The 14,441-nt window shown below is 46.9% G+C and overlaps 1 protein-coding gene and 1 long non-coding RNA gene across 3 annotated transcripts; one reads left to right on the top strand and one right to left on the bottom strand.

Moving 5' to 3' along the window:
- Nucleotides 1-1,313: 1,313 nt before the first annotated feature.
- Spatc1l (spermatogenesis and centriole associated 1 like) lies at nucleotides 1,314-7,515 on the bottom strand. 2 transcript variants are annotated; one of them, XM_021175068.2, is made up of 4 exons: nucleotides 7,191-7,515; nucleotides 4,844-5,191; nucleotides 2,018-2,169; nucleotides 1,314-1,840 (listed from the first exon to the last, which is right to left on the bottom strand). In XM_021175068.2, exons 1-4 carry the CDS (start codon nucleotides 7,390-7,392, stop codon nucleotides 1,514-1,516), a joined length of 1,029 nt encoding a protein of 342 aa, XP_021030727.1. In that variant the 5' UTR covers nucleotides 7,393-7,515; the 3' UTR covers nucleotides 1,314-1,513. The 2 variants fall into 2 exon arrangements, with proteins under 2 accessions (XP_021030727.1, XP_029338706.1); XM_029482846.1 differs by lacking the exon at nucleotides 1,314-1,840 and having other exon boundaries at nucleotides 2,068-2,169; nucleotides 4,908-5,191.
- LOC110303845 lies at nucleotides 2,082-5,022 on the top strand. Its single transcript, XR_002378966.2, has 3 exons — nucleotides 2,082-2,173; nucleotides 2,471-2,600; nucleotides 4,298-5,022. It is a non-coding gene; the product is annotated as an uncharacterized LOC110303845 (long non-coding RNA).
- Nucleotides 7,516-14,441: the final 6,926 nt, after the last annotated feature.

The raw sequence follows: 14,441 nt of genomic DNA, 5'->3' as shown, positions 1-14,441 counted from the left end.
CCTTCCCTCCTCCTCCCCCCTCCATCCTCTTCCTCTCCCTTCTTCCTCCCCCTCTTGCTCCTTGGAAGCATCCTGCCCATCCACCACACAGCCTGGTGCAGCAGCAGGGGATGCTTCCTACTCGAGCATCCTTCTCTCCTCTCACTCCATGTCTGCAGCCTGCTGTACAAACAGCAAATCTACGGACAGATCTACCTTTATTCCTTACCTCAGGTTTGCAGGAAGCATCCAGTTGCTCTTCAAGGGGAAGTGACTGTGGCCTATCTGACTAAGACAATGGACATAGCTATAGGCCTGTGGTCTAGCAGCTCCTATTGCATGTTGTATGGGTGGCAGTGTGCTCACTGCCTCACTTTAATCACCCCAAAAGTGACTCTAAAAGGGGGGTGCTGATGGTAACTCTCAGCCAGGCCCTCTCAAGGGCTTAGGCAACTCCAGGTTGGCTGGAGCCCACCCTGATATCAGGCTTCACCCTTTCCCTTCAACCAATAGGCATCCCAGAACTGAACAATTATTCCAAACAGAGAAGGGTCCCTCAAGGATGTTGCTTAGTTTTCCCGGGTCCAACAATTTGGAGGACCTAGACAGAAGTCCTACTCAGAACTCAGGGGATCGCCCAGAAACCAGCTTGGGGCAGCTACCTGTACTGCCTGAGCCACCTCTGCTCTCAAACTTGCCAAGTGTCATACCACTCTGGGTCTTTGTGTCTGGATCCCCAGTCTCAACCCTAGCGATTCATGGACAGTTCAATCCCTTTGTTGTAGGACTGGCTCTGGAGCTGTGTCTGTGCACACAAGAGGTACTGCTGGGTTGGAATTGGTGTGAAATCACAGTAACCTTGCCACTCTGGCCAATGTCCAAGAAGAATAGGCCTCCTAGGTCCCAAGAACTAAGCCCCATCTCTTTGAGGCCTCTTCCCTAGGTTGCTGCCACTTCTGTAATTGCTGATCACAGAGCGTATCCCAGGGGCTCCGCACATGCGCAGTAATCAGGCCAAACGGACTTGACACCATCTGCGGTCATAGTCCAAAGTCCCTAACTTTGACCACAGGGCTATTTCCATTCTGATAGACTCTGCGGGTTCCACAACTATCTTGCCTGCAGCTCTGCATTTGGGGACACCCAAATTGGAAAAGGACTTACTGGTCCTTTCAAGGGGGAGACGGAGGCTTTCAAGGATGCTGTGCTAAGAAGGGTCCCAGCATTCAGCCTGAGCCCCAGGTTCTGCTCAGAAACACCAACCCACAGCTTTTGCAGGTCTGCAGAGACCAAGACACCTCACCACGCCCTCAAAGAGCCAGAGGTAAGGCAAACAAATAAATAAGCTTTTAATAAGGCAACAGGTGCCCGTTGGCTGTGCGCAGCCCGGGCGGCTGGATGCCCTGGGCAAGCGCAGACGTGGAGGAGGCCTCTCCCCACTGTAGCTGGGCAGACAGCTTCCATGCGGGAGGACGCGGGTGGCCCCCGGGTTTGGAACAAACACGTTTATTGCCGGAAGGGTGAGGCAAGCGGCTCACCAGGCAAAGAGTGGTTTACTGTCCTCCTTGGAAAGCTCACATAGGCAATTCAGCAGTAGCAGGGAGTCACCCAGGAACTTGGGCGGCACAATGTCAATGACTAGTTTGCGCAGGGCAGCCGGGCTGCTGTGCAATGGGTTGGCCCGCAAGTCTGGACGCTGCTTCAGGATGCCATAGGTATTGATGAGAAACTCACTGAACACCGGGTGCACTTCGCGGCTGTAGCCCAGCTTCTCCAGCCGTGCCGTCAGAGTCAGATAGCGATGCGTCAGCTCGCGCAGCTTCTTCTCATCCACGGAGCCATCCAGCGACTTGATAGATGTCTGTGGGACACGGAGCAGAGGAAACAAGGAACCAGGTCAGAAAAGTCTCTAACCCTAGTGGATATAGGGGGGAGGTTACACTTGAACCCAAGAAGAGTCAAGGGTCTGCACGGACTTGCCAGCACCAGGATGTGCCTACCCCAAGTACCAGACCTGAGCTGGGGCAACAAAGTGTACCTGCTTGATCTTCTCAGGAATGTTGGACACTGTGAAACCGTAGAGGCGAGTCACCCCTGGGAACACATAGGCCAGGATACGCCGGTCAAGCTGGAACGCGATCTCCCCAACGATTCGGCCATCCTTCTCAGTACCCGAAAAACTCTGGATCTCTGGGTAAGACAAGTGCCATCCTGACCATTTCAAGGTACCAAAGTACCTTCCCCTACCCCACCCCCACTGCCAGAGTACATGAAAATCTTTAAAAAGCTGAGGTATTTGGACCTGAAGAGAGGACCATCCCTCTCTGTTTGCTCTCAGCATGTTCCCCTGGGACCTGGGCACATAGCTCCTTCTCTGTCTCTGTTTGAGAAGCCAAAAGTCATGTGAAACTGTAGAAGACAGTGGGGCCCCTGGGAAAGAGGGTACCCAAGTCTATCCAGAGAGAGTGGAGCTCTCGCCTGTTGTTCTCAGATGCTGTTCTGCCACCCCACCAACTCAGCCTTCTCTGAGGACAGCAGGAGACATCACAGCCTGGATCTGGAAAGAGCCAGCCTCTTCCAGTCTACATCATTGCCACCAAAGACAGGCCAATGTCTGAAAGGTCAGTATCAGCCCTATCTCGCCCATGTCTGTGGAGAGGATGATGGATTGACAGAAGATTCTCTTTTTATTCTTCTTCTTCGACTTCTCGGGACTACCCTGCACCCCCCTAAAAACTGCTCCCCCAAACCCCTCTCTATACAACAGCTTCTGGTGTCGTCATAGAAATCATTATTAAGCAATGGAGTCCGTATCCATAGCCTTTGAAAACGAGCTCTTTGGAAAATGAACCTCATCTGATTTTAAAAGGCCTGTAGAAAACACTCTTCTATCTACAGGATCCTTGTTGGCCACTTACACTTGGATGCGTGTAAGCTGTACAATAGCTCTTGTTTCAATTCCCACATTACAGAGCCCAGGATGACAGCACAGGTGACTTAGCCTAGGGAGCCCCACGTGCTGCACCCCCCACACACACACACACATGCTGATCTCATTTAGAGGCATTACCCCTGACTGAGCTGCACACATCCATTCTGACAGAAGACAGAGGACAATATGCTAACACTCAACCAGACCTGAGATTCACACCCCTGACAGAATGTCAGTTTGGAAGGTCCTGTGCGTCTGACTCAAAGGCTCCCATAGTGTATGAATAATGCCACAGGCTCAGGTCCTGTGTGAGTTATGATCGCTCAACACCCAGATAGACAGGAAAAACAGGAACCTCCAACTTGGGCTCACAGAATAGGGATCAGGGCAGATGAGAAACCATTGTTCTATATAATTGGGCACTTGGAAGTTGCATCAGCTGGCCCTTCCCTGGCAGGATCAGAAGCACTGTCACTGCCAGACAGCTCAGAGAGGTTGAGGACACATCTCCTGCCCTCCTGCAGAGTCCCAGGTGGCAGAAGCCAAAGGCTTTGGGTTCTCGGTTACCTGCACAGCTATACTCTCTCCAGCGTCTTCTGGGGAAAATACCCAGCGGGCGTAGACCAGTAGAGAGAGTGAACTTTGCTATTCTCTGGGACCTTGGCTCAGCTACTTGGAAGAAGAGATCGCTCTCAAAGTGACCCTCGTGACAGGTAGTGTCCTTCCAAGCATAGGAAACCGGCAAGCAGCCAGGCTAACAGCCCTCAGATGTGCACTCTGCTTTCATTTCTTAACTTTGGAACAGTCGGTTCGCCCATGTGAGAACCCTCAGAGGGACCCTCGGAATCCAGGACAGCTGAGGCTGGGGTCACCTGATTGCCCAGTCAATTAAAAATCCTTTATCAGTACGCAACTTATATACTATAAGCCCCCCCTCTTTCAAGCAGCTGATTCTATGGTCACTATTATACACAGAGTCTTACAGCCATCACCACTATCTCTTGCCGGAAGTTTCCAAGACCTCCCAAAGCAAATGATTCTATTCCCAGTCGCTCTTCAATCTCCAGCCCTTGTGACTACCATTCTCATGGATTTATCACGGATGGGCATGCCACATAGGTGGAGCTACACAGTGGGCCCCCTTTTACATCTGACATCATCCAGTTAGCATAACATTTCCAGGGCCCATCCTTGTAGCATGCCAGCGATTCATTATTTCTATTGGCGTTTGAATAATACCCCGTCATATAAACAAGCAACATTGTATTCACCTGCCTGTCAGCTGATGGGTGTTTGGGTTGCTTGCCTCTTTGGACTATTATGAATGAAGCCTTGATGGACACCATTGTCAAAGTTTCTGTGTGAACAGGTGTTTCTGTTCCCTAGGATGTCTGGGTCATATGATCTTTTGAGGATATGGCGCTGGAATAGCTTCTACAAGCAAACCTCACACCACAGACAAAACCCCAAACACGTGATCCTAGTCAGAGACCTAAATCCAAAGCCTAAAGCTACGAGACTCTAAAAGATTAAAGAGCATCTATAACCTTGGGCTTCACAGAGACTTCCTAAAGTAGACACCCAAAAGCACAGACTGTAAAAGAAAGCTTTCAGGAAATTCTACATGACTATATTCAAGTTTCACCCTGCCCCCAGCCAAACAGTAGACAGTGGGTAACTCTCAGGCTGGGAGGCAATACCGAAGAAACATAATCCCAGAAGGACTTAGATATGAAACCGCATGAAAAAAAATTTTTTTCAGCTAAATATCAAGGATGAGCATCTCCACGTTTTTTCAAAAGGCCAAGACAGACCTAATCCTGGACCCAGGCCCACCCTAGCTCCTCCCACTCTTCACCACTGGAGAAGCTAGCCAGAGCCAAGTCTTTAAAACGTGGTTTCCCCACCCAGGGCCACCTGTGTGTACCATACCATTGAGGTAATAGGTCCTCCTGCTCCTATCCCCAGTGGGGAGGTTACTCTCCGAGAAGCACACCTTCTTAGGTCTCGAGATTTCCCTGGGCTCAAGCAGGGTTTTGTCAGCCAGGGAGTCCTGCAAGGGACTCAGGAGCGGGGACAGCTTCCTGTCGGCAATCCGAGCGTGTAGTTCTGAAGGGCTGAGGAAGGACTTGAAAGGCATCTGAGAGGAGGTTGCACAGCCTGGGGAGGCTTCGTCCTCACTGGAGAGTGGGGCATGGGAGCATAGTAGGTCCTCCAGGGAGGATGTCGGTAGCTGGGAGGGCGTGTCAGGGACACCGGCAAACCTTCCAAAATCTGGACCTGGGATGGAGAAGAAAAGGGCCATAAGTTGTGGATGCTAAGTATGGCTCCCAACCAGAGTGGTGCCCCGCCCCCCACCCCTGGCATTTCACCTGGAGATAGAGGGAACACCTCCCTGCCTCCTGAACTCAGCCACACTCACTAGAGTGATGTCCACACGCTTTTCAAACTCATCACACACGGCACTGTCCTGTTAAGTTTTTCCGCAATGTAAATCTTCGGATTTACCCATATCCAGTCACCCGTGAATCACCTGGTCCCTCTGTCCACTGGCCCATGCGCCCAGCCAATAACTTTCTACCTCATTTCATCATGAAAGCAAAGCGGTGGCTCAGTGTGGTGGCTCAGGGGTAGGACACTTGCTTAGATGGGCTAGGCCCTGAGTTCAAAGCTCAAGTACTTGAAAAAAAAAAAACTATGTGTTGTAGTCAGCATCTCTGGGTGTGCTTCCCTGCTCTTGATGGAGCCCGTTGGCAGCCATACCTAAGCTCGGGTGTGTGCATCTTGGACTGCCGTGGTTTTTTCTCAGTCCCCATCAAATGTAACTTATCTATCCATCCTTTGATTTTGCAAGTTCTTATCTACTTCCTAAAAGCTGGTTCCCTTTGAAAGAAAGCAAGCATACTTGAGAAAGTGTTTTTTAGAGCCTATCAAAAATCATACCTTAAAATGTGCAGAGGCAGGAACCACTGCTCTGTCCCAACAGTGTTTTATAAGAACAAAGCATAACACCTGACCCGCAAGATGCTACACCTCTCTGTCTGCCCTTGTAAGACCCATCCGTCCTTGAAGGCCTGCCTATCTATATACCCTTCAAAGCACCAAAGATCTTTACGTACAGCTGGCTGTACACCAGCTAGAAACATGAATAATGTTTTCTTGGAACGGGTGTCCAACGGTTCGGTTAGAAGCAGAAAACCAAAGTGGGCCCATAAACCAAAACCTAAGAATTCTGAAAAAAGACAATCTCTTCAACAAATGGTTCTGAGGAAACTGCATTTTACATGTGAAAGTGCAAGACTAGGGCTGGCAGGATGGCTCAGTGGGTAAGAGCACTGACTGCTCTTCCAGAGGTCCTGAGTTCAAATCCCAGCAACCACATGGTGGCTCACAACGACCTGTAATGAGATCTGATGCCCTCTTCTGGTGTGTCTGAAGACATCTACAGTGTACTTATGTATAATATTAAATAAATCTTTGGGCCGGAGCAAGCAGAGGTCCTAAATTCAATTCCCAGCAGCCACACGAAGGCTCACAACCATCTGTACAGCTACAGTGTACTCATATACATAAAATATTTATTTATTAAATAATATTAAATAATAACATTAAATAATTATTATATTATTTATTAAAATAATAAAATTTTTTTTTAAAGAAAGAAGAAAAGAAAAGAAAGTACAAGACTAGAGATTGACCCCTCCCTCATGCCCTTGGAACATGGTCGGGTGGCATGGGGTTTGTCAGTCACTGACAGTGGTTAGTGGCAATGAGACCTGGGTTTATGTGACCACTACAGCACATCATGTTACAAACGTCACACATGTGCAGGATGTCATGTGTGATCCAGTTGGGTGAGCACAGCCCCGCCAACAAGCATTGTTTTCTACTGACATCCAAGAATTGCTATCAGGATCTCCCTCTGGGGTGGGTGCTGCACCCCTCTCCTGTCAACCGAGTGACTCTTTCAACCGATGGCAAATGAATGTCAGCTTGTCTCCATCAGTAGATACACCTGCACCTCTGCAAGACAAGACTATATGGGACAAGCTGCTACAAAGCAGGGGAAGAAACACAGGGAGCGGGGTGAAACCTCCCAGCCAAGCCCAGCAAAACAGAAAGGACATCAGCAGCCGGAGCCCTGGGATCACACCCTGCCTGTTTTAAGCCAGGTGGCTGTGCTTTGAGACATTACCAACCAGCATAACCACCAGCCAATCTAAGCCCTACAACCCTTCCCAGGTAGAGCTGCCCTGTCCTGGCTACGCCTGCACCTCACCTCCATTCCCTGGGGAGCAGGCCTCAGGGTAGGTAGGGACCTTGGGATAGAGTAGGTCCCGGCTCCCTCGACCACAGCTCTCCTGGCAGCTCTCACTGAGCAGTCTCTTCAGCATCTGGTTCTCCTTCAGGAGGCGCACCTGCTTCTTCAGGTCTGCGTTCTCACTCATGAGCCTGCTCATCAGTTCGCTACCCTCTGCCATGGTGTCAGGTACTCACACATGGGCCTGTGGCCCCATGGAGATGGAAATACAGAGCCCGAAGACCCCACAGAAACAGCCGAAGGCCACGGAGTTCCACACTGCCTGGCCTTCCACAGCCTTGTGATGTCGTTACCCTTAAAGAGGCGGCGCCACAAAGCCAAGGAACATCCTTCTTCCTCGTCGGCTCGTCTGCTCCTCTGCTCCCAGACATCTCTCAACCAACCTGGACCTGGTGATACACAGATGAATACACGTATGTAGGCATGTGCCTCAAACTAGAGGGATTAAGTGTTCATAACATTGGCTTGTCTTTGGACTGTGAAGTAAGGAGAGTGACCTTCTAGAAGGCAGCCTAGACAGGGAGGACAGACCTTTCTAGCACCTTCCAGCAGCAGCCAGAACAGGGCATGGGGAGGGGGCATGTGTCCACACCACGTGAAGCCCATAGGCCACAGTAGTGACTTGGCTGTCGTCTCAATGGCTGCTCTTCCCATGACATGTGCCTATGAGGTTAATCTCTCATTACCTGGTTCCACAGGACCATAGGCCAATGGGACTCCCAGATCCTACAGGAGATATGGGATGCTGTTTTCGAGTCTCACCCTTGGAACCTATACTTAAGGAAGGAAAGGCCCATAATAGAAGAAGAGATGATCAGTCTAGGGCAAAACCCTATGATTGCCCCACAGTCTCAGGGAGATTCTAGAGGAACCCTTACAGGGCTGGAAATGGAGGCCACTTACTGATCATGTCACACTTCCCTCATGAAAAGACTTCAGGCAGCACATTTGTGTCCACCGCACACACTGAGTGCTGGGTGTCTGATTCCATGCCAAACACTAGATTAAGTAGGGATGAGGCCCTATGAACCAGTGATCACGAGATGGGCGGTACTATGGTAGTCCACTGATGTAACTGTCTGGGAACTCACCTGGGCACCCTGCTCTTCCTACTGCACTAAGTGAATGAATGAGCTCTACTCTGAATCAGGTCTTCTTGTACTGGCTGCTCAGAGACACCAAGGGTTGCTGCCTGGTTCTTCTTGATGAGAAAGGATGCAACCAGAAAATCGCAATCCATCTTCTATCAGGGCCTCTTCTGCCGATGTCTGGGGCTCACCATCAATGTCTGGGTCACCCTGTGCAGACATTGGCATGGTTCCTGGGTACAAATCTTTATATTCAGTCCAGGCAGTCATGTTAGTATAATATTTCAAGTGCAGCAAGCTCAGATTTTATGGAGAAAAGAGATTCTAAACATCAAATGCTGGGTCAATTGGCCTCTCTCCTCAAACAAGGGCAATGGGAACCTGAACGAGAGCCACTAAGAGCTTTCAGTAGCCTTCAAAGACAGCGAGTGGAGCACATAAAAGCATTGATCAGAGGTCAGTCAGGTATTCCCCTTTCCCAATTTCTGGGATCAGGGTGCGTGAATGGCTTTCCCTTCCATTAGCTTTGTGTGTGTGTGTGTGTGTGTGTGTGTTGTGTGATTTTTTTCAGATTTCTCTCTGTGTACCCCTGGCTGTCCTAGAACTCACACTGTAAACCAGTTGGCCTCAAACTCAGAGATTGCCTGCCTCCACCTCCAAGAGCTAGGATTAAAGGCGTGTACTACCATTATCTGGTCCCCTCCACTAGCTTCTAACCACACTGAAAGACCACTTCTTTCCCAGGCAAGAAAAAGCCTTCTGGACTCAATTTGTTATTAGTCTTAAGTTTAATTCCACATTTGTAACAGATGTGGTCTGAATCACTTTTTCTTATGCCTTTAAAGTTTATCAATTTATTTATTATAAATTTATGTCTGGGTGTTCTACATGCATGCATGTCTGTGTCCCACGTGCATGCCAGAAAAGGGTGTTAGGTTCCCCTGGAACTGTAGTTACAGACAGTTATGAGATACCATGTGGGTGCTGGGAATCCAACCCATGTCTTCTGGGAGTGCACCCGATGCTCTTAATCCCTGAGCCATCTTTCCAGCCCCTGAAAACCTTAGTGACTTTCCATGCCTTTGTGTGTTTGTGGGGGTGCACACCCATAACATATCGCACACGTGAAAGTCAGAGGACAGCTCTCTGGAGTCAGCTCTCTCATGGTATTACGTGGGTTCTGGGGGTCAAATTTAGATCATCAGGTTGGCAGCAGCCAGCTTTACCCAGGGAGGCATCTCAGAGGCTTCTTAATAGCATCTTGACCTGATTTTACACCATCATGTTACAAAGTGAGTTGCTAAGTGTCCTGACTCATGCAAAATTATTTAAATTATTAATTAAAGTATCTTTCTGCAATGTTTGATAGAACTTACCAGTAAAGCTATAGGTCTAGCTGTCTTCTGGGGATGTTTTAAAACTTATAATTAAATCTTTAAAATGAAATGAAACAGGAAAGATAATATGTAGATAGGATCTCATTATGTAGCCTAGGCTACCCTGAGACTCTTCCTCTTGCCTAAGGGATACAAAGCTACTTAACATACCTGCTTTGTGTGACCATTGTCTTTCTTGCAACCAGTCCTGGAAGCTGTTGGATAGTTATCCTCAGGAGCCTAATTTAAGGTACCCAGCAGGTCTCAATCTCCCACAAACAGATGGAGCCAAAGAGGGAAAATAAAAACAATATGGAAGAGCTTTGGTGGCAGGGATTTTAACAGGGCACAGCAAGTAGAAGAACTGGGAGCTAAGCAACCAGAACAGGCTTGGAGTGCAGTGTACAGGCGAGGCTGAGCAGCAGCTTGGGAAAGCAAGGTGGACAGAGACTTACCTGCCATCTCTGGGACCTGTGGTGATAGCCCGTGGATCTCATCCTTCCTAAGGCTGCGACGTGACCCTTGAATACAGTTCCTCATGTCGTGGCGACCCCCAACCATAAAGTTATTTCATTGTGAACTAATATCCAATAGGCAGTATATCTGACCCACAGATCGGGAACCACTATGATGGGCCCTTTATTGTTTATGATACAAGTCGTTTCCTTTGTTTTAACTTAGCCAACTAGAGTCAGGTTAATCTTTCCAAAGCCCTACTCTTCGGATTAGGATCAGCCTTTTCAACCTTTTGCTCCTTTTAGTCTTTCCTTCTTTACACTTGTTTTTGGCTTCCTCACATCATCGTTGAGCTTCCTGGTCTTAAATTCATGTTCACTTCATGCTTTAGCTGCAGCCTACAAATTCTGATATCATTGTCATTTTCGTCCAGCTTGAATTTCTCCCGGGCTTTCAGCATCACTTTCTTTTAAAGCCTTTATTTTTCTTTTAATACATTTCAAATTTACAACCAGATTAGGAGGTAGAGATCACCTTCACACCCCCTGCTCCCACATATTCATACCTTCTCCCCACCGTCAGAGCCCTGCACCTGAGGGTCCAATTGTTGAACGTGCCATGTCCCTAGTGCCCGGTGGGTATGTTCATGCCACTTCCCTCTTGGAGCTGTGTGTTCTGTATGTTTTGGACAAAACAAATGTATAATGGTGGCAATCTGCCCACTACAGTGTCCTGCAGAGCAGTTTCCATGGCCCTGAGGAGCCTGTGTGCTTTATCCTTTACCCTGCCAGAGCTGGATTCATGCAGTATGAACCCGATGTTCATATAAAGGTTCCCCTATCATTTTAGTGTTTCTGTGTGTGTGTGTGTGTGTGTGTGTGTGTGTGTATGTGTGTATGTGTGTGTATACCTGTGCACCCATGAAGATCACACAATAACTTTTGGGAGTTGGTTCTCACCTTCTACTTTGAAACAGGGTCTCCCTCTCCCTCTCCCCCTCCCCCTACCTTCCCCCTCTGCTACTGTGCTGCATATCCTGGCTAGCTGGACCAAGTTTCAGGGTTATTCTCCTGCCTCTACCTCCCATTTTGCTGTCTAGGGTGCTAGAATTACAGATGAATGCTTCAGCATCTGGTTTTTTACCTGGGTTCTGGGAATAAAACTCACATGTCAGGCCTGTGTTTCTAGTAATTTTACCATCTGAACCATCTCCCTAGCCCCCATATCTTTTAAAAATAGGATATTTTTTGATAAAACTGAGACAAATTTATAAACTTATAAGTACCCTTTAAAAAAAAAAGCAGAAACATTATGTTGTTCACAAATAGAAATTAAAGCCAATCAACTAGACACTAGTTGTTTTGGGTACAGCATTGCCAGAACATGTAATCAGCTAGATCCAAATCAAAGGGCTGAGAGGAGTAAGACTACAAATGGGACAACTATTAGCCACATCACCAAAGCTCACCTTCCCAAAGTCATAATCTAGAAATACCCCTATCCATGGCTAACCGCCACCCAGAGCCTGCATAGGACTGACATAGATCCTCTGCACATATGTTATAGTTGTGTAATTTTGATCTCCTTGTCAGGCTCTTAACAGCAGTGGCAGGAGCTGTCTCTGACTGTTGCCTGCCTTTGGAACCCTTTTCTCCTACTGGTGGCCTTGTCTTGCCTCACTCTAAGGAGAGGTGTACTGCAACTTATGTCAGAGCTGGTGGATAGCCATAAGAGGCCTGTCCTTTTCTGAGGAGCAGAAGGGAAGGGGACAGGGGGAAGGACTGGGAATACAGGAAGTGGAAACTATAGTCAGGATGTAAAACAAACAAATACCCCAATACAAGTAATGTCAGTGAACTCTGTTCTAGCCTTCATCTTTCATCATCATTATTTAGCTAGAAGTGTGCTGTTTATTTCCCAAGTCTGGGGGTTTCCCAAACCCCTTCATTTCCTATTGAACTCCATTTATGGCCCAAGAACATACTTTTCGGTTCCTGAAGAGTCCCACATCCCAGCATGATGTACGATGATGAAGAACTTGAGTGTGTTAAGTCTCCATGGCTTCAGAGGAAGCATTCACAAATGCCAATGAGCTTTGTCGGTTGATACAAGAACCTGTTCTTAACAGGCTGTCCCAAGTTGATTTCTGTGGATGTGATTAAAAACACTTTTGACCAGGAGCAAGAGAGGAAAGATGTTATTCCGCTTATAATTTCCTGTCACTGTCCTTGAGGGAAGGCAGGAACTCGAAAGCAATGGCGAAAAGGTTGGTCTGTTTATTCCACATAGTATTGCCTCTGACCAAGCAACCCTACAGTCGAAGTGTGGCAAGAACCATCAAGGGTTGCTTGCTGACTCACGGGCTTCCACTCTCTCTACTTGGCATTTTTAAAGTCACTAGCAGGTCCACCTGGTCTCGGCATTGCATCTTCTCCACTCTTTTATTTTTGCCAGGCCGGTTTGCAGTTAGGAGAATGTATGTGCCTTTTCTGTGCTTTTACGTTAGGTTTTATAATTTTAATTGATGTATGAACACACAGAGACAAAAAATACGAAAGGAAAACTTGAATCCAAGCAGTGCCACACTTTATTTATGTCATTGCTGCATAATGTTTGTAGTGTTCAAGTGAAAAGAGAAAGAAAACAATTTTGAAACATTGCTCATTCCTAATTATTTCTACTTCAGAACATGAGATACTTCACTAACTTTTTATTAAGGCAATTTTTAATAATTTTTTAACTGTTTTAATGTGCATTGGTGTGAGGATGTCAGATCCCCTAGAATTTGAGTTACAGATAGTTGTGAGCTGCCATGTGGGTGCTGGGAATTGAACCTGGGTCCTCTGGAAGAACAGCTAGTGCTCTTAAGCACTGAGCCATGAATCCAGACCCAAAACAATTTCTTAAAAGCAATGTTGTTTTCCAAAACTGTGCGCTTGGTTGGCTGTGTATGATCAGTTATCTACCTCAAAGACTGTTTTTCTTTTGTGCTAGGACAGGTTGCTGGCCCTCTTTCTGTCAAGCAAGTTTCCCTAGCTCCAGAGCTAGAGCTAAGCAGTTCTTTCTTTCGAGGACTTTAGTTCTTAAATTTGATTACTTGTCTTTTTTTGTTTGGTTGGTTTTGGGTTTTTTTGAGACAGGGTTTCTCTGTGTAGCCCTGGCTGTCCTGGAACTCACTCTGTAGTAGACCAGGCTGGCCTCGAACTCAGAAATTCGTCTGCCATTGCCGCTGCCTCTCAAATGCTGGGATTAAAGGCGTGAGCCACCAAGCCTGGCCTTGATTGCTTGTCTTTGATAATGGATATCATTGGCATTTCATCATTTCAAGCATCCTTGCTGCACTGGGAAGTGTAGATCCTAGTGAAAATTATACTCGTAAGAGAAATGTGGTTTTGTTCTTGTTTCCTTTTAAGAAGCGTTGATGTGACTGGGCCCACACATTCTAGACACTCAGCTTTGTGGGAGTCCACACTGAACACCTCTCCATCGTGTACCTAGCACATTTATCATTCCAGGTCTCTCACTGCTGGATTGTTTTTGCATTAGTTCAGACAAGAAGTTGATAATTCAGTCAAGAAGGGAAGGGGAAAATCTGCTGTTAGCTATGTCTGAACTGAGTACCATACTCATCTGGGTCAGATTTGGGAAATATAACCTCTATACATAAAACAAAAGTCAGTTACATATCACATAGTGGATGTCCATTATTTAAAAATTGATTTATAAAGACCTTTTGTACAATTTTTTAAAAAAAGATTTTCATAGTGAAGTACATGATCAAGAGCTAATTCTTAGCATTCTACGGGTACTACACCCTTGCCAGGAGACTTATCTACCAGGTCAGGATGACTGCAGTTTCCTTCCTAGGACTCACTGTTAAAGCCCCAAAGGCCATTTTGGAACTGTACATTTGATCACATTGTTAGCTTTTTCTGTTTTATTTCTTTTGTAAACCTTTGAATAAAAACATCTGAAGCTTTAGAAAAACAGATAGTAGTAGTATCTGCATAAAATACAGAGATAAAATCAAGTTAAGATGGAAAAAGTCAAGTTGAAAGTCATATATTGTAGTGCATGCCTTTAATCCCAGCACTTGGAGGAAGGGGCAGGTGAACTTCTGTGAACTGGAAGCTAGCCTGCTCTACATACATATTGAGTTCCAGGATGGCCAGAGCTATACAGTGAGACCCTGTGTCAAACCAATTAATAAATTAACTAATTAAAAATAAATCAATTTGATTAACTATATATTACCATACAGTTGTATTTGTTAAAACAGATCATGAGAA

The sequence above is a fragment of the Mus caroli genome, chromosome 10 (assembly GCF_900094665.2).
Source record: "Mus caroli chromosome 10, CAROLI_EIJ_v1.1, whole genome shotgun sequence".
NCBI classification, from domain to species: Eukaryota; Metazoa; Chordata; class Mammalia; order Rodentia; family Muridae; genus Mus; species Mus caroli.
Note: the sequence above shows the minus strand (reverse complement) of the source record. Positions and strands in the feature narration are given on the sequence as shown.

What these genes read in the sequence shown, in the direction of transcription:
- Spatc1l (XM_021175068.2), bottom strand. Translation starts at nt 7,392, where the DNA reads ATGGCAGAGGGTAGCGAACTGATGAGCAGGCTCATGAGTGAGAACGCA. An exon ending in CTGCTCCCCAGGGAATGGAG is followed by an intron (nt 5,192 to 7,190) that starts GTGAGGTGCAGG and finishes TCTCCATCCCAG; the next exon opens with GTCCAGATTTTGGAAGGTTT. An exon ending in TTCCTGAGAAGATCAAGCAG is followed by an intron (nt 1,841 to 2,017) that starts GTACACTTTGTT and finishes CGTGTCCCACAG; the next exon opens with ACATCTATCAAGTCGCTGGA.